The 23,331-nt window shown below is 37.4% G+C and overlaps 2 protein-coding genes across 3 annotated transcripts in view; one reads left to right on the top strand and one right to left on the bottom strand.

The window, feature by feature from the left end:
- LOC108318365 (cuticle collagen 13-like) overlaps positions 1-3,450 on the bottom strand; it is an 8,434-nt gene extending 4,984 nt beyond the window's left edge. Inside the window, exon 1 of the mRNA XM_017549405.2 lies at positions 2,990-3,450. Within this exon, the coding sequence (XP_017404894.2) occupies positions 2,990-3,442 (453 nt within the window). The 5' untranslated portion in view covers positions 3,443-3,450. The remainder of the gene's footprint in view (positions 1-2,989) is intronic.
- Positions 3,138-23,061, top strand: OGFRL1 (opioid growth factor receptor like 1). Of its 2 annotated transcripts, none has more exons than XM_017549404.2 (7): positions 3,138-3,750; positions 7,706-7,792; positions 7,944-8,022; positions 10,696-10,774; positions 10,872-10,938; positions 11,054-11,199; positions 15,788-23,061. In XM_017549404.2, exons 1-7 carry the CDS (start codon positions 3,517-3,519, stop codon positions 16,446-16,448), a joined length of 1,353 nt encoding a protein of 450 aa, XP_017404893.1. In that variant the 5' UTR covers positions 3,138-3,516; the 3' UTR covers positions 16,449-23,061. The 2 variants fall into 2 exon arrangements, with proteins under 2 accessions (XP_017404893.1, XP_017404892.1); XM_017549403.2 differs by having other exon boundaries at positions 7,941-8,022.
- The last annotated feature ends 270 nt before the right edge of the window (positions 23,062-23,331 follow it).

Here is a 23,331-nt window from a genome sequence, read left to right as displayed (position 1 = left end):
TCAAGATATGCCAGATACATTTGGGTTTCATCCAAAAATGTTTAGTTCCTGAAACACCAGTTCCTTTGTAAGATGGCCTCACGCTTTAAAGGATCTCATAACAAAGCTGAAAACAATTATTTTGAAGTGTGGCTATAGTATCTGCTTAATTTAGAGCAGATTCTACTTACAGGAAATCAGAAACTATATTATACTCCATTGTGATAATAGTTTCTCCTTGTTCCATACATGTTTATATTACTGTTGAATTATATGTTCTTTAAAGACGTATTGGATGAATAATCATTACAGCAAAAATATATTGATAAATTAATAGATGCCTGGCACTGAGCTAAGTGACAATTTTTTTATATGAAGCAAAGGTATACTTCTTTATTATTGACGCAGGAATGTTAAACACTGAAAGGTAGGGATAATAAAGTTCAGGCACTTGAGAAGGATAATTTCTGTGTTTAGAACCTTGGGATGACAGGCCTTCAGAATTAACTTTAAAATAATACATAGATTAGGCACAAAGTGGTCATGCTTAATGCTTTAAACTTTTAAAATTAATTATATAAGGTTGGTGTTATAATTCATGTAAAAGGATGTTCTTTAGAAAATATATTGCATGATCTGGCATATCATTTATGGTCCTGATAAATGATAAAAACATACTTTTTCAAAAGTGGTATAAAAGGTAAGGATTTAATTGCAGTAGTTACTTATATGTTTATATGCACAAACACAGATAGGGTTACACAAATACTTCTCAACATTTCATCATCTACTGATGTATCACAAACTACTGCAAAATTTAGTGACCTACAGCAACAATCATTTTATTGCATTTCACTCTTCTATGGGTCAGAAATCTGAGCAGGGCTTTGCTGGGTAGTCTCTTTATTCCATGTAGGGTTGATGGAGGTCACTGAAAGATAATCAGCTGATGGATGGGTTGGTCTGGAGGATTCAGTAAAAAACCAGTGGAATCCAACAGGGGATACTAGAAGGCGGGGCTCAGCTGTCATGACCAAAGGATGACCAGAGGCCACATACAAGTTGCCTTTCTAGTATGGCAATCTCAAGCTAGCTGAACTTTTGACACGGGAGCACAGGGCTCCAGAGAAAACATTCCAAGAGACCCCAGTGGAAAATGCAAGTTTCCTTATGGTTTAACTTAGAAAATCCTAGAATATCACTTCTTTCATATTCTATAGTTAAGCAAGTCACTGAGGCCAGCTCCTTCAAGAGTAAGGAACAAGACTACTCAACGGGAAGAGAACAAATAACATATGGCCAACTTTATTTAGTCTGCATACACCTAGACCAACTGATGAAGTGTCTGGAACACAACTATCCATAGGCTCTCTACATCAACAATCTTGGAAGACTTAAGCCTGGATGGACAATGTCTACCTCTGCATCATGTTCTGGTCTTCTGCCCATGGAAAATCAATCAAATCCCCAGCTTTGAGCAGTGGATTCCTGTGGTATGTGGCTGCCCCACATCTTCTACTAAGCCATTATGACCAAAATGTTTTTGTTTTTTTTAAAGAAAGAGTCTCACTCTATCACCCAGGCTGGAATGCAGTGGCCCGATCTCACTCACCGCAACCTCTACCTCCCAGGTTCAAGCCATTCTCACGCCTCAGTCTCCCGAGTAGCTGGGATTACAGGCACCTGCCACTAAACCAGGCTAATTTTTGTATTTTGTGGAGATGGGGTTTCGCCATGTTGGTCACGCTGGTCTTGAACTCCTGACCTCAGGTGATCTGCCTGTCTTGGCCTCCCAAAGTGTTGGGATTACAGGCATGAGCCACTGCACCCAGCCAAAAAAGTCTTTTTGTGCATCCTGTGTCTATTTATTAGTTTCAGAACTTTTCCCAGTCATAGGATCACAGAAGGTCAGAGCTGGAAGGGACCCCAGAAATAAAGTCTGATTTCATTTTACAGATGAGGAAGTTTAGGTTCATGTGACCTAAAGTCAGAGACTGATTAGTGACAGAGCCACAGCCTAGATCTCCTGTTGCAATGCATGAAGAGCTTAGGTAATCCTGATTTATCCATGGAATAGGCAGCCTATTTACCTGATTCTTCTCTTAGAAACAGTCCATCTACCATGATTTGCCTTCCTACTTCATCATGAAGCATTTAAAAAGAAACTATTCATTCCAACTTCAACAGTTTAATCAAGTATTTAACTCATTTTTTCTCAGTCCACATTTTAAAATGTTTACTGAGCATCCATGAAGTTGACAGCACTGTCCCTAGCACCAGCCTCTGCAGCTGAACAAATAAATACAGACACACTTTCAGTTGGGGGCTGCCTGCAAAGGTGCTTCCCTTCTAGTTAGAAAGTAAGAAGACACATTTCACTATAGTCACTTTACTCTAGGTCGCATATTTGATTACGCTACTTTATCTTTAAGAACCTCTCTAGGTTGGGCCCAGTGTCTCACACCTATAATCCCAGCTACTCTGGAGGCTGAGGCAGAAGAATCCCTTGAAACCAGGAGGCGGAGGTTGCAGCAAGCCGAGGTCCCATCTCTGCACTCCAGCTTGGGCAACAGCGAAAGACTCCGTCTCAAAAAAAAAAGAAAAAAATACTTCTGTAACACAGTTCCCTAACCTCCTTTGTTTGCAGAACAGACGAAAGGGCCAAGTCTTCTTCCCTTAGAAACAGCCCATCTGTTCAAGGATTCTGAGATTTTTGCCTATCCAGAGCATCAATTTGGAATGGGTGCAAGACTACCCACAAATCAATGTGATGGTCCAGTTGTTACTGTTCCTTTTCTTGCACCAGACGTTTGCTCATTAGATGAGGTGGCTGATAGCTCTGACTTTCTAGACCACAGGACTCTAGGTGGTTGCCCGAAGTACAGTTGTGGCAGCTGGGATTTCCTGTTTATATGGTGCCCGGGCACCATTAGCTTTTGTCTTCTGCTGCAGCTAATGTGTCTTTCTCGTGGGGGAGGGGTAAGGGAAGGGGGAGGGGGACAAGACCCACCTCTGACGGTGACACCTCCTCGACATCACGTCCACGCTGGTACTCAGCTCCCGGAACTGGGCGGGATCCCTCTTCCCGCTCAGCTGGGAGATGCCCCAGGCGGGCATCCCCGGCTCTGGGCGGCCAGGGTAGCAGCCCACCCCCATCCACTCCGGGGACCTCCAGGGGCCGCGTGAAGGCAGGTGTTCCGGGGAGAAACGTGTAAGTGAGGGGGCACCCAGGGCTGGCGGTGCTCGGTTGGGGGCCGCAGTTGGCTCCTCCGTGGGCTCTGGGCCAGAGCCGCTCCCGCCCATGGGGAGGAGAAGGAGCCGGATGGGCGGGTTCAGGCGCGCGGCGGCGGGTCCCGGGGCCGCCGGCTCCTCCCCGCGAGGGTGCCTGTCCGCCGCTCGCCGCGCTGAGGCAGTGCGGGGCGGGCGCGCCTAGGCTGCCGCCCAGCGCCCTCGCCGCGGCCATGCCCGGGCCCTAGCGCGCCTGCCGCAGCCCGCGCCCCGCAGCCCCGCAGCCCCGCGCCCGCCGCCGCCTCTTCAATGGGCAACCTGCTGGGCGGGGTCAGCTTCCGCGAGCCCACCACCGTGGAGGACTGCGACTCCACCTGGCAGACCGACTCGGAGCCCGAGCCCGAGGACCCGGGGGCGGGCGGCGGCAGCGAGGGCCCGGGGCAGGAGCCCAAGCAGCCCGCGCAGTCCCCGGAGCGAGCCGGCGGGCGGCCCAGCGCCAGCCCCGCGCCGGACGAGGACGCCGAGGCGGCGGGCGCCGAGCAGGTACGCGGCCCGGTGGTGGCCTCGGGTCGGGTTGGGTCGGGCCGGGGCGCCCCAGACAGGAGCGAGCGCCCAGCCGCCCTCGTACGGGGAGGACAGGGCGCTGGGCGCTGCTCGCCTCCGAGACCCGGCCCCTCGGTGGAGCCCGGGGGCCTGCCGGGGCTGCCCACTGCCGGCCTGGGGCCTGGCCGAGGGCACGGCGGGGAAGTCCCTCAAGGCAGAACCCAACTTGAATGGGTGTTTTCTTTGCCTCTGCAGCGCAGCTGGGTTATGCTAAGGTGGGGTGGGAGGAATCTGTCTAAAAATAGAGGATTGTGACAACCCCTCTAGTGAGTGTTATTGGGAGAAAAAAAAATTACTCAGAGTAAGATGGGGCTACAAGAGCAGGCAGCCAGCGCTCTCCTCCTACAGTGGAGGCTAAGCCCTCAGAAGTGTGGCCCCCGTTTGAGGTTCATACGTCACTGATCTGCCCAACTCAGGCCTTTCAACCTAGGATTCAGGGCACTCTTCACGAATCTTATTTCACCAGAAGACTTGTTGATCCAACTGTGCTTGAACCATTTGACTAATACAGCTTGGAGAGGTTAGTCAAACAATAAATAACCCCCTTAACCTCTGATGGACTGAAAATAATCAGGAACTTTTAAAAGGAGGAAATACATAGCCGACCCTCAGAAGAAGCGTGTACATCCTTGAGGTGGTTCAGGTTTGCCGCTCCGCATTAGGCCCTTCTTTTTATCAGCTATGGGCAATCGAGATTGGACTTCGGATTCCGTTTTCTCAATGTGACCACAGGGTTTTGGGGGAATCATTACCTCAATATTACAGCTACTGCTGCCTCAACCATCTTGATGAACAACTGTTTATGATTTGCTCCTTACCTAAATGAAGTCTTAGTGCAGGCTTTGTGCTAAACGTGCTGTTTAAATGAACTACAATTTTGCGGTGGGGGTTTGCTGTGTGGTCTCCGTTTTAGAGAAAACTGAGGCTTAGAGAGAAAAGAAAACTTGCCCAAGATCATTGAGGGAGAGGATGATGCAAACCTAAGTCTATCACTAATATCAGAGGCTTGGACTTGTGGAATTGTGAATTTCCATCTGCCCTTGTGTCTGATTTGCTACTGTTGTTTTGCATTGCTAATTCAATCTTATTAAATTATTAGATGCTGCATTCTCATGTTTTTCCCTTCCATTTGTCTCCCAATTAAGTAACCTCCTACAGAAATTTGGGATATCAAAAAACACCAGCTAAGATTCAATCCTACTAACCAGGTCCGTCTATATGAAATTTTTAAATAATGTTTCAGTCAGTTCATTGCAACTCCAGTAACTAGTACACTACACCATCCCTCCCTATTCCCTTTTAATGGTTAATTTTTCTTGTTAGTATCAACAGCTGACTTCCAAAAAAAAAAAAAAATCTGCTTTTCAATTTTGCCTTTTGACTTTCAACCCGTTTGTTGTCTCTTCCTTAGAGTCAATCTACTTGCAGGTAATACTGGAGCTACTTTTAAAGCGTATCCCAGATGGACTCCTTCACACTGCTTCCATTACATCATCCTAGTCCCTCTGAATATTGGACAAGTGATGGTGACATTAACGAAGACAGGGAAGTCTAGGGTGAATGTAGCTTTAGAGGTTAAGTCAAAGATTCTCTTGAGTTTGATATCCTATTAGACATCCAAGTGGAGTTGTTGGATAGTTATTTATTTGTTGGGTAGTTACATTACATCTGTGAAAGGAGACTTAGTCCAGTACGAGAGTCCTCAGCATCTGAGATCAATGGTATTTAAAGTCATGGGAAGATAAGGGGTTATTAAGGTATGATGAGGAATGAGGGCCCTGGGCACCCCTCCATTTAGAGGGTATGAAGAGGAGGAAGAGCCAAAAAAAAAGGAGGCTGACAAGGTGGGGGGCCCAATGAGACAGGAAATAAACTAAGAAAGTCTAGTATCCTGTAAGCCAAATACTGACAGTGTTTCAGGAAGGAAGGATGCTTTAATTGGCCCAGTGCTGTTGGGAGGTCACCTGAGGTGAACATTAAGAAATGGTTTGGCAAGATGGAGATTTATTGAAGTTCACAAGAACTATTTTGTTGGAGTGCTGAGGACAAAAGCCTGATTGAGGTGGGTCATGGGAAAATGGGGAAATAAGAGAAGGAAACAAAGTCTGGGCAATTCTTTGGTGGTGATCTATAAGAAAGGAGCAGATATATGGATCTGTAATTGAGGATAGACTTGTGTCAAGGAAGGTTTTGTATGTTTAAGATCCAGAAGAGAGGGAAATTTTGATGATCCAGGGAAGATGAACAATATGTTGTTGAACAACAGAATCCTTTTTTGAGCAGGTGAAAGAGGTCTGGGTAGAGTCCAGAGGGAATAGGGGTTGTAAGAGCAGGAGCAGATGCTGGCAAGACACAGTCATTCTTACGATAATCCTGAGAAATAGGTAGGGCATGAGTCATTATCTTTATTTCACAGATGATAAAACTAAGATTCAGCTAAATGATTTGCTTAAGGCCTCACAAATATTAAGTAGCAGAGTTAAGATTCCTCATCTTCTGACTCCAAGTCTTGGGCTACTGCTACTACACCAAGGTTCCCATACATCCTTCATTTTTAGTGTGACAGATTGATTCAGACCTGTACTTGCAACCCAGAGCCTGGGATTCTTGTTCTTCCACTATCACTGGACTCTGGGTGGTGTTCAACTTCTCTAAGCCCCGATACCTTGTTTCTAAGATGGAAACACAAAACTGTCAGTCAGGTGTGTTTGAATCAAATTAAATAATATACAAGTAAGTGCTTTGTAAATGGAGAGTGCTTTCTATACAAATGTAGGATGATGATTCATATGGTTGTAGTTGAGGCTAAATAGATTCAGAAACTTGCTAGGCAGAGCTATTTTGAAACGTGTGGCAAGGACCAGAAATCAAGCTTTTCCTTGCTTATGTAACATGACAGAGTAATTAATGTTAAGCATCAGAAGATTTGGTGTTGAAGTAACTCCGTACTTGTAGTAATAGTGAGAATCATCCATTTCAAAACTGTGTGAAGATTACTTAGAGGATGCCAGTCTGTCAACACTGATGGAGGACAGGGGTTGAGGAGAAAATAATTTGGGGCAAAGCTTTTAATGACTCTTAAAGGTCTAAAGTTTTTCTTTTTAGTCATTGTCGTCAGCACTTTCTCATACATCATAATAGTACATATAGGGAATGCAAATCGATTATATTAACCTGCATCTTACACTTTAAAAATCACTTCATGGTGATAGAAATTTTGCTTCGAGTTTAAATAGTATGAGTAAACTACCACATAAGTTATTTCAATTGGACATCATTCCATTTGAGAGCATTTTATTGCTTTGTGTGTATATATTTTAAATGTTTATATCACATGATTATTCATGCCTTTGTGTATTTGTCATGGTGTTATAAAGGATGGAGTTTAGAAAGCTAGTTTTGAAATCCTTTCTTTTCATAAATATTACTTGACTTCCAAGTACAGCTAAATGTTGCAAATTTAATGACAATTTTCTTTGTAGAATTGATTTAGTATCTTAACACATTTAGTATTTTGTAAAATATTCTAAAATAAGTTTTATCATAGAATCACTTGCACAATCATTTGGTAAATGTCTTGAATTCCTTTTAGAGTTCTCTTTCTGATAGATATTGATCCATAACATTGGCCTCTATAGGTTTTTGGTTAACAATAAAGTGTTTCATTCAGTAATATATCTTAGAACAAATGTTGTTGGTTCAAATAAGCAAAATAGAATGCTAATATTACTAGTAAGCATTATTAAAGGAACATTTATAATATTTTCATCAATTTGGACAGATTGACCATTTTCAGGCTTTCTTTATGGATCGTCATTATTTTGTTTGTTCTAGAAATTTCTTGCTGAAATTGTCTTGCATCAACATGTAAATGGAGTTTCACTTTTTATTTCAGGGTGATGATTCCACTGAAGCAACGGCCAAACCAAAGAGAAGTTTTTATGCTGCGAGGGATTTGTACAAGTACCGACACCAGTACCCAGTAAGAGTATAGAATATTATTTTCTAAAATGTAAACTATTTTCCTTCCGTTTTTAAGTGTATGGTGTGATTGAGAAAACATGCATGAAGGGTCCTTATACCTATACTATATTTTTATGTTCTGGAGATTGATCTATTTTTTTCTTTAGCAGAACTTCAAAGATATCCGATATCAAAATGACTTGAGCAATCTTCGTTTTTATAAGAATAAAATTCCATTCAAGCCAGATGGTGAGTTACATACACTTGGTAAATTGCATTAAATAATCACATACACTTGGTTTATTTTGTGGTTTATTTCATAGATTGGATTTACTTTGCTCTGCAGTCTAATATGTCCCCCATGTCCTAGATCATAGGCCTATGAGCATGCACTTGGTAAATTCTGGAAGAAGAGCTATGGATTAATGATACCTTCCCACCACCTGTTTTCATTGCTATTATCTGAAAGACAGTAGGGACAATCTTCGTCAAGGGAAAAGAGAGGAGATATATAGAACTATAGAATTTTAGGTTATCAAGGAACATTGGAGAAGATCAAATTCAGCTTTCTCATCTCAAAGATTAGGTCAGTAGGACTTAAAGCTTAGATGACTGACTTGCACGTCACTCAATTGCAGGTTCCAGAGTCCACTGTTCTTTCCATTGTACCATAGCTGAAAATTATTGAGAATGTGATTGTAAAGTGCTGTTTGTATTTAGAATTATCTTTCCTGCCAGTTTTCAGATCCAGGTTATTAGTAATCCATAGCAATCCCTGTTTGAAGTTGCAATATTATGGGGAAGGAATGGCAGATACAGTAGATCTCCACCCAGCTCTGCCAAATACACTGGTCTCCTTCCCAAACTCTGCAATTGCCCTCATAGGATCTTTTCCAAACCCATAGTGAGAAGATGCAGCTGCTATGGTAATAGACCACAACAGCACATATTTCACTGAGGCATCATGCTATGGTTCATGGTGGTCACCCTAATTTTATCCAGGTCACTCCCGCAAAGCTGGCTTCTCTCCCAAGAGCTTTTTTCTGTGTGAAGTGGTCAGACTACCCTGGCTTCTGCTATTTGCTCTCAGTGGAAACTGAGCCATTTCCATAGCAATGTGAGTCATGGAATGAAGGTGATAGATTGCAAGGCTTTTAAGTGGCAGGACCTTGCATTCTTTGGTGAACTAACTAGAGGCAAGGAGTCTAAAGCCTGGATGGAGTTTGGGCAGAGGGAGTCCCAGTACTGTGTACTGACAGACCTACCAGTTGGGAGTTAATATTTGAGAACATTGCTGACATGACCAGTTCTATTTGTCTTCGACTTTCTGGCATCTCAAAAGTCGGCTGTGATTTGGAGGGACACCTCTGGATAAAATTGCACAGTTGTATTTACTAATGATAGAAATGTGCTGCTTTATTTACCAATGGAAAAATATTGATTAAATTACTCATTTTGTTAGGACTTGGGGTAGGAAAATCTTTGGAAGAAATGCAATGATAGGTTGTTGATTTCAGTCTGATGTAAATTGCATACAATTTACTGAAAAGAATACCTTTAAGTATTAAAAAGTGTTGAACATAAAACTATAATATTTAACTATTTTTGTATCTAACTAGGGAATTTACTTTTTAAGCTAATATTTTTGGTAATCTTTATTACAGAGTTTGTTTTGAAATTTCATATGATTGGTGGGGGTCAGAAGTTTTAGTTAAAGTCACATAAAATGTTATTCTAGTTTATAAATTATATCAACTCACTTTCCTCCCTAGTACACACACACATACACACACACACTCTCTACTTGCAGTAATCATCATCTTGCAATGGTATATTTTACTTACCAGGCAAGAGGAGTAGTAGTTGGAAAGGAAAACAAATGGAAAATTAGAGGAAAATGGTTTCAACCTGCCAATAAAGCCAACAATACGATTCAAAACAACTTTTTACCAAACCTTTTCAAAGTGGGCCTCAACTGTAAACTGGTGATCTCTGGAGGAAACAAGAATGAGATGAGTTATGTTTGGAGAAATATCATATTGCTGTGTTTTTTCTATAAGATTGACTAAATGGCTAGTCAATTGTAAAGACCTTGACAGACTTGGGACCTAGGAGGATTTTGTTTTTGTGAGTTCTTGTAGGGGAAGAATGGACGGGGTAAAAAGGGCTTACTTCTTAGAACCAGAAAAACCTATGTTCTGCTCCAAGATTTACTTTAATAGTGTGTGACTTTGAACAAATTGCCCAGTTTCTTCGTTATTAAAATTAGGATCATAACACTGGGAGCTTTCTGTGAAGACTAAGCTCGATAATGTACACGCTGTGTAATATGGGCACAGCACATAGTAAGCACTTACAACTTTTTTCTACATTTTTCTTTTCTCCCTTTCCTTCTCCTTTGTTTTCTCCTCCTCATTTCCTTTCTACTCCCGTCTTTCTTTTCCCCTAGGATACATTTCATTTTGATCCAATCTAGTCTTTAAAGAACTATATAACTCCTAGGCAGGGATTGGCAAACTTTTTCCATATAGGGGCAAATGGTAAATGTGTTAGGCTTTGGGAGCATTGGGTCTATATTGCAACTACGCATCTCTGCTATTGGCCACAGACAGGACATAATTGTGAATGGCTATATTTCAATAAAACTTTATTTACAAAACAGCTAGCAGGCCAGTTTGCCGACCCCTGTTTTTGAGTACATTGTCCAACAGAACCTTCTGCAATTTGAAGTGCCTTTTTAAAATTAGATGTATTATATAACTGAGTATATGGGCGTAGGGTATTCATCTTTTAAAAGCATTTTTCTTCTGTGCTACTATTAAATTTAAACAAGTTTTAATATAAAACTCAAGTGATTTGAATTTTAAAATGTCTTCACAATGTTTTAAATGTCTGGTTCATTTTTAAATATTTACTATTTAGGTGTTTACATTGAAGAAGTTCTAAATAAATGGAAAGGAGATTATGAAAAACTGGAGCACAACCACACTTACATTCAATGGTTAGTTACATATTATCTATCTTGAACCATGTCCTATTTAATCATTTATGTTTTCCAGACAACGTTAATAGAAAAATTTTATTTTTTTAAAAAATAGGCTTTTCCCACTGAGAGAACAAGGCTTGAACTTTTATGCTAAGGAACTAACTACATATGAAATTGAGGTAATGCAAGCTCATTTCATTTTATACAAGGTGGCCAAATTAATACCTGCTGTTTTACTGTCCTTGTAGCTACTGCATCATTTCAGCTGACTTTTTTCTTCATTTTTTATATTAGGAATTCAAAAAAACAAAAGAAGCAATTAGAAGATTCCTCCTGGCTTATAAAATGATGCTAGAATTTTTTGGAATAAAACTGACTGATAAAATTGGAAATGTTGCTCGGGCTGTTAATTGGCAGGAAAGATTTCGGCATCTGAATGAGTAAGTAAAGCCCCTGTGATAAATCAGGGGCCAGCACAATTGTTTTCCCTTGGTCAGACTTCTCTATGAAACATAGGAACATCTAGAATGTGAGATGGGCCCAGGAATTTGGATTCAAAAGCTAGTCTGAAATGCATTACAATCGTGTACCCTATTCTAAAAAACAAAACAAAACGACAGCAAAAAGGTACAAAATTCTAGGTAGAAACACAGCTATTCAGCTTCAGATCTGTTTCTCCCTGAAACCTTCCTACTGCCCACAGCCAAGTATTGCCTGTCTCCCTCTTCCTTATGCCACATTTTTTTTGTAGTTTATTGTTATTGCTTGTGTACAATTTTGTGTATCCCTTCTTGTAGGTTATAAGCTTTGTGGGGCACAACCTGTTTCTGAGCATAATGCTTTCTTAAATTCATGAATTAAGCCTATGATGTGTAAAAATCATTTTACAAGAATGAGATGGGCCAGTACTTTTTCTAAAACAGAAAATTACAGTTGTCTTTTCACTGTTAGGTTAAAAAAACTCATTTTTGGTTAAAATTTTCTTCATAAGTTTTGCAATTTATTAACAGTTTATTTGGAATTCTTTTGCTGTATACATTTGCTTGGATGTTTATAACTTTTATTAATACTCATAACCAAAGTTTATTTTTAATATTTTCTTCATGTGCAAACTGTCCGTTTTTCATTTTAATTATATTTAAATTTTAACTAATTACAGTTACATTTAAACTAATTATAGTTTAATTATTTATCAGTGCTGGCCTATGTAGCCACCAGCTTTAAAGTACTTTTAAGCATATTATATAAATTAGCTAAACTGAGCAAGTACTGAGAACAAAAAAATTATAACCTAAGTAATTTTTCTTTGGCCACAACAATCTGAGTTTTGTGCATCAGCTAACTAATTTTTCTGTGTGTTTTTATAGATTGCTTTAGTAAAATGGGTATAAATATTAATGTTAAGCCTTTTTACTTTATTACTTATAATCAATATTAAAATGGTAGTTTGTACTAATACACTAAACATATGGGCATAAAGCTTTATATTCCTGACCCATTAACTCATAACTCAAGTTAAATTTGACTTAAATTTATATAAATAGGGCACTTAAAGCATAAGTATATATACCTCTACCTAAGCAATGCAGGTAGCTCTGGGCAAAGTTTCTAAGCACTTATGTTACACTGTGAAAAATCTGTATGCAGGCAGCTTGTTGACATGAAAGACAACAAAAAGAAAAGTAAATCTTTTGAAAGGATTTGATAGTCATTAAGTACATGAAAGATAAGGTACTATCATTTTAGAGACTCACGTCAAGCTTGTTATTTTTGATTGGAATAGGAACCTTGCATAGTAAATTTTTGTGGAATGAATAAATAACAAAATATGGTCTTCAGCTTAAATCTGAGTTTTTTTGTCATATCATCTGATTTATAGGTAGAAAGTTTTTTTTTGTTTTTTTTTTGTTTTTTTTTTTTTGTTTTTTTTTTTTTTTTTTTTTTTTTTTTTCTTGCTCTGTCTTCTAGGCTGGAGTGCAGTGGTGTGATCTTGGCTCACTGTAACGTCCGCCTCCTGGGTTCAAGCAGTTCTCCTGCCTCAGCCTCCTCAATAGCCAGGATTGCAGGTGCCCAACACTACACCTGGCTAATTTTTGTATTTTTAGTAGAGAAGAGGCTTTATCATGTTAGGCAGGGTGGTCCCGAATTCTTGACCTCAGGTGATCCGCCCACCTCAGCCTCCCAAAGTGCTGGGATTACAGGCATGAGCCACCGTGCACGGCCACACACTCTCTTTTTAAGGCTGTAATTAAACAATTTTCAGGCTTGAGGCAGTGGAGGGAGCCTGAACTAACAGTCATTTCTTACTCCTCTGCCCCATCCTCTCTCTACCACCTATACCCTTTTTCCTTTATGTGTTGCATAGGCTTTTCCAGCTGTGAATTAACTGCCTTAGAATCTGCCAGGAAACACATTTCTTCTCTAGTTGAGTTGCAGAAAAACCCTTTATTGGCTAGATTTGAACAAATGATAGAGGATTCTATGAAAATGTCTATTCTGTTTTCTTCTTCAATTTGGTCCTTTTCTGACTTATTCTTAAATGTCATAACTTATTTGTATTTTAATGTGTATAGCATCTTGAGTAGTTTAGAGTAGGCAGGGAACTCAATATATTTATAGTAGCTAAGCAGAAGGAAAATATTGAATCAAAGTGAAATAAAATAACATTGAGTGAAAAGTGACCTTGACTAAAAGAGGCAAAATATTTTCAAACATGAGAATACAAATATGTGGACCAACCACTAAGATGTGTTTTCAATTTTGTTTGTAATCAACTTGGATTACTGAGCCATATTTATACCCTGGGATGCTCTCTAACTTATTTTCTGTTTCCTGGTTCTCACCTTGTATGTCTTCTCTCTTTACCTACCTACCTAGTCTTCCTGCAATTTCAACACTATTTGCTACTCTTAACCTCTGTGTGGAACCCCAGCTTCTTTCTTTTGCCTATTATACAACCCTAAGATGGTTTATGCACTGTAAGGGTTTTAGCCACTCTTCTCTGTACCATTTAGTCTTCCTCTGTACCATTTGTGACATTACAAATCACACTGAAACACCCAGTTGCTTTATTTTATAGTTTTGTTCCAGGATCCTCATCATCATTCTTTAACCCAAGTTTTTGTCCTTTTATACTGTTGTGTAAATATTTTTAATTGGAGAATATATGGATATAGTAAATATGTACAGAAACTTTAACTTGAGCATTCATCTAGGATTGGCTATATAAAACTGAGCTGGTTGCAAATATAGTAAATTTTGTTTAGTCATAGAGCTCCTTTAAAAAAATTAAAAATCTTCTACCTTTCTATACATCTTTTTCTGATAGACATATGAAGCAGATATTGCCCAAGGGTTTTGTCACTAAGTTTTTAAGAGTATGCAAACTCCATAGGAATGTAACAACTAAGTTGCTCCTGCTGTTAGTGACACATTGTCTTAATTTTACCCAAATTTATATTGTCTCAAGTGTTACTTCCTATTTAAAAATACAGTTGTATAAAACTGAGACATCTGTGCTATATTTTACCCTCTGGGCTTCAGAGTTGAATGTTAAGACAATAATTTAGTAAACATCAGAAGATGGAAGATGATGAACTGTTTGGCTCAGCTTTTCCAGTGTTTGGTTAGTGTGAATCATTAAAGTTTTTGTTTTGTCCAAATAAACTTTCTCATCGAAATGTAAGACCACAGAACCTTACCCTCTTATCCCTTAATTCATCACCATCTTTCTTCCTCCTTCAAGTAATTTGCTAATTTCTAAGTAAAATCTTTAAGCATTTTTGGAAGTTAGGACAGGTATATATAATGTTTGTAGAAAGTTCCATGTCTGAGGTATGAAGTGGGCTTTAGGAAGTTAAGCGATGGTTATGGTTATGTGGCAATACTGGGTAAATAAATACCTGGGCTGTTGAGAACACCTATGATTAATACATGTAGCTCATGATTCTTTTAGACTTTGTCCAGACATGTGTAATAAAGATTGAGCTGAGTGAGGTTGGGAAGTTATATCATGAATTGTGACAAAATAGATTTGGAAAACATTCATCCAGTAATGGCATTAGTTTTGTGTTAGAGAGGAAAGATGTTAGTATAATCTGGAGAAAAATGTACTCTTGGAATCAAGGCCATTACAAATAAGATTTAAAATTATCAGATAGGGAAAGAGGAGGAGAGAATGACCCGGTTTTGAAGAAAATTAAGTTGGGATAAGTACAAATATGGTGGTCCTTAATACCATATCTTTACTAATAGTTTTAAAAAGTATCTAGTACTTAGTAGGTTCTAGATACTCAGCATGTGTATCATCTCATTTGATTCTTATAGCAGTCCAGTAAGTTGCGGGTCATTTTCCCCATCTTACCAATGAGGATATTGAGATTTAGAGAAACATAGTTTCACTTAGCTGCTAAGTTACAGAGCCAGGGTATGAATTCAGGTTAGACTCTGAAGCCCATGTTCTTAACTGTTAAACTATGCTCTGCTAAATACGTCAGTTTCGTATCCTTCATCAGAACTGTTTTAGCAAAGTAGAGTGTTTCTTGCTGCTGTCCTTGTCAGTGGCTTATGTGGTGGATTTTGCTGGTCAGCGGGCACTATAAATTGCACCAGTCAGCTGTTAGCTAATGTGTTTATGTTTAGCAATGGTTACCTGTGATGAGTACAGTACATTGATGTTGGTACAAATAAATGCTGTTAGATCATTCATCTTCAGTGTATTCTCAGCAATAAACAATTCAACAGTGGTAATAAGTTTAAACCTAAGTATTTTTCTAATATGAAGAACTCAATAGGCAAGGAAGTTTATTTTACACATTTGACTTTCACATAGATTGACATTACATTGTGGCATAAGGCTTTAATATCTACTGGTTTATTCTTAATGATATCTAATATGGCTTTAAAAAGTCATTACATGGCATATTTCCATAGCTTACATTTCCATAAAAATATTTTCCCAATAGTTTTCATTATCCTGTTTTCCTACACCGAGATCCCCCACTCATTTTATTCAATCTTCTCTTCCAGGTCCCAGCACAACTATTTAAGAATCACCCGTATTCTTAAAAGCCTTGGTGAGCTCGGATATGAAAGTTTTAAATCTCCTCTTGTAAAATTTATTCTTCATGAAGCTCTTGTGGAAAATACTATTCCCAATATTAAGCAGAGTGCTCTGGAGTATTTTGTGTATACAATTAGAGACAGAAGAGAAAGGAGAAAGCTCCTGCGGTTTGCCCAGAAACACTACACGCCTTCAGAGAACTTTATCTGGGGACCGCCTAGAAAAGAACAGTTAGAGGGAAGCAAAGCCCAGAAAATGTCTTCCCCTCTCGCCTCCAGTCATAACAGTCAAACTTCTATGCACAAAAAAGCCAAGGACTCCAAAAATTCCTCTTCAGCTGTTCATTTAAATAGCAAAACAGCTGAAGAAAAAATAGTGGCACCAAAAGAGCCTGTGGAACAGACAGACAGGACCAGCCCAGAGCCCAGCAATGAAGCTGCCAAGCCAAGAAATACAGAGGACAGTAATGCTGAGAGTGTGAATTCTCAACCTGAAAAAACAGTTACAAATCCCACAGAAAAAAAGGAGAGTGCATCTCCTGAAAATAACGAAGAAGGTGAAAATCATAACCAAGACAGTGAAAGTCCTGGAAATACAAATTGCCATGAGGTTGTACTAGTACAGTGAATCATCAGAAAACCCAGAAGCCAGTTTAGGTTAGAGGGGAAAATAACGGCTGTATCATTTATCCTAAAGAACAGAGACAAGGTCACATTTCAAATTTTAGCCATCTGCGATTTCTGTCATAAGCATTTTATTGTTGTGTTTTCATTTTGGATGACAATGAATTGAATATCTAGGAGATTTAAGACAAGATCCAATAAATATATTCTGTAATGCTTTTAGGATGTAAATTTTCAAATTCTGTGTATACTAATTACTTTGAAAATATTTTCAGAATATCTAGAAATTACCATGAAGTATTTTGTATACAAAATATATTCTTTTGAAAGTCTACGTGAAGAAAACCAAGAGGATAATTTCATTGGATTGCCACACCTTTACCCAATTTATGGCTTAGAAAAAAAAAAATTGAGACAAAGTCTGGCTCTGTCATCTAGGCTGGAGTGCAGTGCTGCTATCTCAGCTCATTGTAGCCTCGACCTCCCGGGTTCAAGTGATTTTCCCCCCTCAGCCTCCTGCGTAGCTGGGACTACAGGCGCATACCACCACGCCTGGCTAATTTTTGTATTTTTAGTAGAGACGGGGTTTCACAGTGTTGGTCAGGCTGGTCTCAAACTTTTGACCTTGTGATCCACCCGACTTGGCCTCCCAAAGTGCTAGGATTACAGGTGTGAGCCACTGTGCCTGGCTAATTATTGTTATTGCTTTTAACAAAGAGTTTGATCTTTTCAAATGTATTCAGAAACTAATTTGGATTCTTTGATTCAAGCACCTCAACGTGTTTATTTTTAGATTCTGATAAGTGAAATAGATGGCCTTGAGGAGCTGTGACCTCCCCAGCTCATCTGTCAGTCCTGCTGTCCTCACCTCTTTGCCTCTTTTCATGCTTACCCTTGAGCTACCATCTTTGTCAGCTAGCATTTGTGTTTCTATTGTAATTGGTCCTCCATATCAGAGGTCCAGTATCTGTGGATTCAACCAACTGCAGAATGAAAATATTTGGGGGAAAAATTGATGTTTACATCTCTACTGCATGTGTAGAGATGTAACCATCTTTTTTTGGTCACTATTCCCTAAACAATGCAGTATATTGTCTTTTTTTGTCATTATTCCATAAACAATACAACAACTATTGACATTATATTGTATGTATTAGGTGTTTTATAATTAATCTAGAAATGATTTAATTTACCTAAGGGACTTGAGCATTCCTAGATTTTGGTAACTGCAGAGGGTCCTGGAACCAACCCCCCCCCCATAGATATGAAGGGACAACTGTATACATTAGGATGATCTATATGGAAATCTACATGGAACAGAGTATGACTTCTAATTGTATGACTTCAAGATTTTGCTTTAATAAGATTTTAAGCAGTTTATACTGAAAACAAATTTTGATTGAAAAGTTCAAGAAAAAAAACTTAACTCTTTGGCTGTTCCATATACATTTGTTGGTTGATTCTGAATGTAAATGACTGAAGAATTAAAAAACAAATTATTCATTTCTAAAAGTCATGCGTCTTGCACTATGAACAAGACAGTCCCTTAAACCATTAATGTCAGTGTTCTATGGATTATGAAATTAGTAATGTTGCTTAGTCCAAATGTGCATTTTTTAAAAGTATAGTTTTGTGCATCTCAGAGTTCTCAAACTTCAAATTGAGAACAAATTTAAAAGTCCATATATGCAGCACTAGTAAGCACTTAATATGTTACATAACACTGGCTAAGAACAATTTTTTTTCTATGTTATTACTATTACAAATCAAAAAACACTGTGATAAGAACTTCAAAGCATACATAGAAATACAGTTAAAGCAATGAATAGATGAAAGATTTCTACTTTATTTCATTTAGAAAGGAATTAACTTTGTTTTCAGCTTTTAAGAAAAGTTCTATTTATTTTAATTCCCTAGGGAATTTGTAATATGTCCTACTTCATATCACATATCATTTTCTGTTGCTTCTATTGAGCCACGTTTCCTGCAGTGGATCTCTTAAAAATAATCACACTTATAGCATGCCTTGAAGTTTACATGGTACACGCTAGTTGCTTAATTTTTATATGAAAAAATATAATTTATATGAATCTCAGTAGCACTTTTGTTGTATATCGTATTCCAATTAGTATGGAACACTTTCTCATTTTTACTTCCCATAATATGCCAGTTTTTGCTGTCTAGTGTTTTGTGAGTATTAGGATTTGGCAATCTGCATTTTCATTTCAGTTTGTATTTTACATGCAAGAAAAACATGGACCCTCTTATATGGTGCTTGTTGTAGCAGTGTCTCCATAGAGCTCAGTAAATAGTTTTAACAAGGTTTAGAGGAGAGAAGACTGTCAAATTAGCCAAATTGTAGAAACACAAATAATTTAATTCAAAGTTAACTTACCAATTTTGTATACAGGATAAAGTGTTCAGACCACTTTCTAAATGCACAATACTAAAAGATTGTGACCAGATATTACAATATTAATAAAGTTAGCAGATACTAAAACCAATGAATGTAATCTGAATGACTTAGAAATTGTAGTATGTTAGAGCCCTTATGAGTAGAAATGTTTCATTTAGCAATTTAACTTTTAGAATATTATTCCTACTTAGGATTTTGATTAGATTAGACCGTTAAATTTGAGAATATTTAGCCTCATGGGGAAAACTTCCTGGCATCCATCTTAAATAGTGGCGTTTTCCCACTATGGTGTTTTTAAATGCATATTCATATGTAACAGTGTGTTTCTTACATTTCATCTGTAAATAATTTAATCATTCAATGGAGAACAAAGATAGCATTCCTTTTGCAGATAAAAATTGAGTGTCTAGAAATTTTTTCTATTATAGTGCTTTGTATATTAGTTTTTAAAACAAGATCTATATACATGTATTTGTGTGTGTCATATGAAACAGTTCTCTGGGTTTAACTCCTATGTTTTGTATTTTTAAAAACTACCGTATGCTTGCAGAAATTTATCAACAAGCTGTTACAAAAAATGCAGTGAAGCATGACCAAATAGCTAGAAATATTACTGAATCTACAAATATATAGTCTTGACTGTTGTACTGTGGAGTGCAAGGATACTAAATACTGGCTAAAATATGAACTTGTATTTCATGGCAAATAGATGTTATATCGCTTCATTAGTCTAGAACATTTCTAATATTTTGTGCTTTCATATATCAAAGGAGATTATTTGAAACTATTTTGAGATACTGTAAAATGACATGTAGTTATAAGATATATTTCTGTAAAGAGTTTATAACATGAAGATTATACCATTATACATTTTCATACTCGATCTCACAAGAAATTCAAAAGAATAATGATAAACATTTTCACCTCTATCTAAATCAAGTCTAGTTGTCAGCTCAAAAATTATGTTGTATAGTTTAAGTTTAGGTTTTGGGACTACTTTTTTCCAGCTTCAATGAGAAAATAAGATCTACAACTCAGGAGTTACTAGGGAAGTATTTTTTTTTTGCCAAGTATTAAAAATATAAACATATGAAAATGCCATAATGCCTGTCATAGTCATTGTTTCCTATTTTGTCAGATAAAATTACCCTGATTCTAGCTTTTATACTTTAATCTGAGTGAAAGTATGATCTGGTGAAAAGGAAAAATAGCACAGTGTTACATCCGAGTTACTCTTTGAAAAATCACAGTAGTAAATGAAACTCAACACTGAGTGGTCAAAAATTGTTTTAACTAATGGGGGGGATAGTATTTGGTTAATTATTTTAATGTTAAATTTTCAAGTTATAGAGTTATGTTTCAGTATTCATCCATACTGAATAATGAAACATTTTTTAAACTATAGTTGAGACTCTAAAGCTTTATTTTCTAATGTAAGATACAGAGGATATTTTCTTGATCTTGCTCAATTGTAACTGGATCTACAGGTTTTTGATGTCTGTTTGGGGTGAGTGGTGATCCTCTGTTGTAGGAATGTTTTGAAGATTTCTATTTTGTTTTCCACTTAGGAAATTCCCCTCTCTCATTTGGGGTATATGTGTTAAACATACGGTAGGTTGTATTTAGACATGCTAGAATCATTAAATGTAGGTGAAGTTGTAGAGAAAAATGGCCTGGGTCAATGTAGGATCTAGAAAATTAGGAGTGTACATTTGTTGTTTTTTTAAATTTTGTACTGTTTATTACAGAAACAGATTTGTGTGGGTAATCTCTAGGGTAACAGTGAGTACTACCCTGCTCCTGCATTCTAGTTATCCAACCCACCTAGCAGACTGTGTTCAGAGACAGAGTGTTTTTAGAAATCCCTATTACTGAAGTTAATAATATAGCTATAAACATGAATGTCTGGAGGTATCCAGATGTGCCTTAACAAATGTAAATGATTTTCATTCAGAAGTTTACATTTTTACTCCATTATAAAATCTCATCATTGGGAACTTTCCAAACCATAAATATCAGTTCTTTTGATGGAATTTGGAGACATTGCTATTTGGGACAATAGCATCAGTTCATAAAGAAGTGTACTCACCATGTTACATTTATTTATGCTTTTTGTAGTTTAGCTACATACCATAATTTTCTTCTTAAACATTCCTTAGTTACTGCAAGTAATATTTGTTTTGCTGCTTCTTAGATGTAGGTGGATGCAGAAATGGAATTTATATTAAAGAAATTATTTAAGGTTTAATTCCAGTAGACAGTTGGAGAAATCAAGCTAATCTGAAAAAAATTTATGTTGTCATCTCATTATAATCATTTTAAAAGCATTATTCTTGCATTTTTCCTAGGTTAGAGTGTTATCATTTTTTCCTATTCTGTTGTGAAGTTTGTTTCAATTATTTGAGGGAAATAACTTTAATATGTTTATTTTCCTGAATTAAAGTTTTCACGTAGAGAATACAATGAGATGTTTTGTGTTATGACTCAGACTCTGGCTGGAAGTAGAGTTCAGAGAGGGAGAAGGGACAGGAATCACTGTGGGTGTCTCAGGAAAGTGGCACCAGGGCTGGGCTCCACCCTTCTCCCTTGGCATGATGGGTCCCCAGATCCTCTGGATAATGAGGGTGAAAAGATCTAACTTCTGGGGAGGAAGAACCATCTTGGACTCCATACACAATTTTGATGGGTATCAGTTCTCATAATATCTGCTATAATTTTGTAGTTATTTAGAAACTTGTAAGCAATTGAGCACTAGTAAATTATAGTTATATCTTAATGATCTTGGGAAACATTGAAATGAGTTTTCTCTTCACCCCTATTTCTTTAAAAAAGGGAAGTTGTTCATTTATAGCTGTGTATTAATATAAAAATTTTTATAAAATGATTAAGAGAAAAAGCAGTAATGATCACTTACTGTGCTAAAATACCTTTTTTTCTAAAAATAACCTCTAGGGTTTTTCATAGTTTTCCTTTTTAAGTTATAGTTTGTGGAACAATTTACATTAACTAGAGAAGTTAGATATATAATAAGCTTTGGTACTAAGACATTTATGTTCTGCACTCATTAGTCAAATGGACTTTTCCAGTGCTAACAGATTGTTTCATGTGAAGAAAAAAAATACAAATGAAATAAAAGTCTAGAAAAAGCAACAGGAAACTCACCACAGAAATAAAGACATAACCCTTGATAAGTGCCAGAATTATTGGAAGTAGGTAACGAATTATTTAAAAAAGCTTTGTTGTGGGGCCTGCTTTAAGAATCAGCTCTGTCTTTGTGCCAAGGAGATCAGGTATTGGTGTGCAAACAGATCCCATTAATACTGTCATGTGAGCCATGAATTCCACTTAATCTGCGTTGAAGCCTTCCAGTAGACTGATAGATGTTATCAACTACCAAGTTTAATTTCTTTGCCTGTGTGTACCAACAGTTGGTAGTTTTACTAATAAGTTAAATTGATGGACTGGCTGCAGATAAGAGAAAGACTCAGTGATAGGTGGTTTGTGAGTGAAGTAACTCTTCCACAGTGTCAAGAGTTGACAGCATATTAATTGTGTGGCATTATAATTGTGAGAAACCAATGAGAGCAAAAGATTAGGTCCTTTGATGAGCATTTTCCTCCTGTTTTTAAAAAGGGCTTCAAATTGTTTCCTAAGTAAGGTAATCTTTCTTTAGTATTATCTAATAAGAGGGACAGCAGACTCATTTGGAAACTATTGTGTCCCTTGTATTTTAAATGTTTCAGGAAAATGGCTAAATTGTTACAAACGTGTGATTTACTTATAACATAAGCTCTGATTCTCCAGTGGCCACTGGGCCTTCTCTGTGCTCCGTATTCAATTGCAGTATGAATTACAGAATGCTGTGCATGTTTGTTAGTACCAATACCATGTGTATGTGGTAGAAGTTGTAACCAGTTTCTGGATCTGTATGGTACTATAAAATACTTATTCTATAATTCTGTAACTGTATGGCAATGTTATGCCAAAAATGTATAAAGAATAGTTTGTTGCTTACTGCTGTATTTTAAAATATTGTTTCTAAAGAGTTCCTTTTGAGTAATTATTTTTTATTAACTATTGCCAAATATATATCCTGTAAAACTAATAAAAGCCACTACGTCTTAGGTAACATTTTAGCATTGTGCTAGAGTACATTATGGTGATTTTGCATGATTAAAATATTTTTAAAGAACCAGAAAAACGTGACTTTGTTTTCCTGTCATTAAACATGTATTTTTTTATGATTAATGTAAGACTAACATTTTTTTATCTTCAAAAATAAATATTGTGAAGGGTGATCATATGAAGTTGTTTTTATTGTGCAATTTTACAGAACAGATCACATATGTAAATACTTGGATGTTTATTGTTATCTCTTGTGTAATCCAATTTTAAAAGTATTTTTCTTGCAGATAAATGAGTATGAATAGCTAATGAAGATGAAAGATGTTTTTCACTTAAGTGGGCTAAT

The sequence above is a fragment of the Cebus imitator genome, unplaced genomic scaffold (assembly GCF_001604975.1).
Source record: "Cebus imitator isolate Cc_AM_T3 unplaced genomic scaffold, Cebus_imitator-1.0 Scaffold218, whole genome shotgun sequence".
Classification (NCBI taxonomy): Eukaryota; Metazoa; Chordata; class Mammalia; order Primates; family Cebidae; genus Cebus; species Cebus imitator.
The sequence above is the reverse complement of the archived record's forward strand: the minus strand, read 5'-3'. Positions and strand labels throughout refer to the sequence as shown.

Coding starts and splice junctions, on each gene's coding strand:
- OGFRL1 (XM_017549403.2), top strand. CDS start 3,517: ATGGGCAACCTGCTGGGCGGGGTCAGCTTCCGCGAGCCCACCACCGTG. Junction 3,751..7,705: donor AGGCGGCGGGCGCCGAGCAG/GTACGCGGCCCG, acceptor TTTTTATTTCAG/GGTGATGATTCCACTGAAGC. Junction 11,200..15,787: donor AGATTTCGGCATCTGAATGA/GTAAGTAAAGCC, acceptor CTTCTCTTCCAG/GTCCCAGCACAACTATTTAA.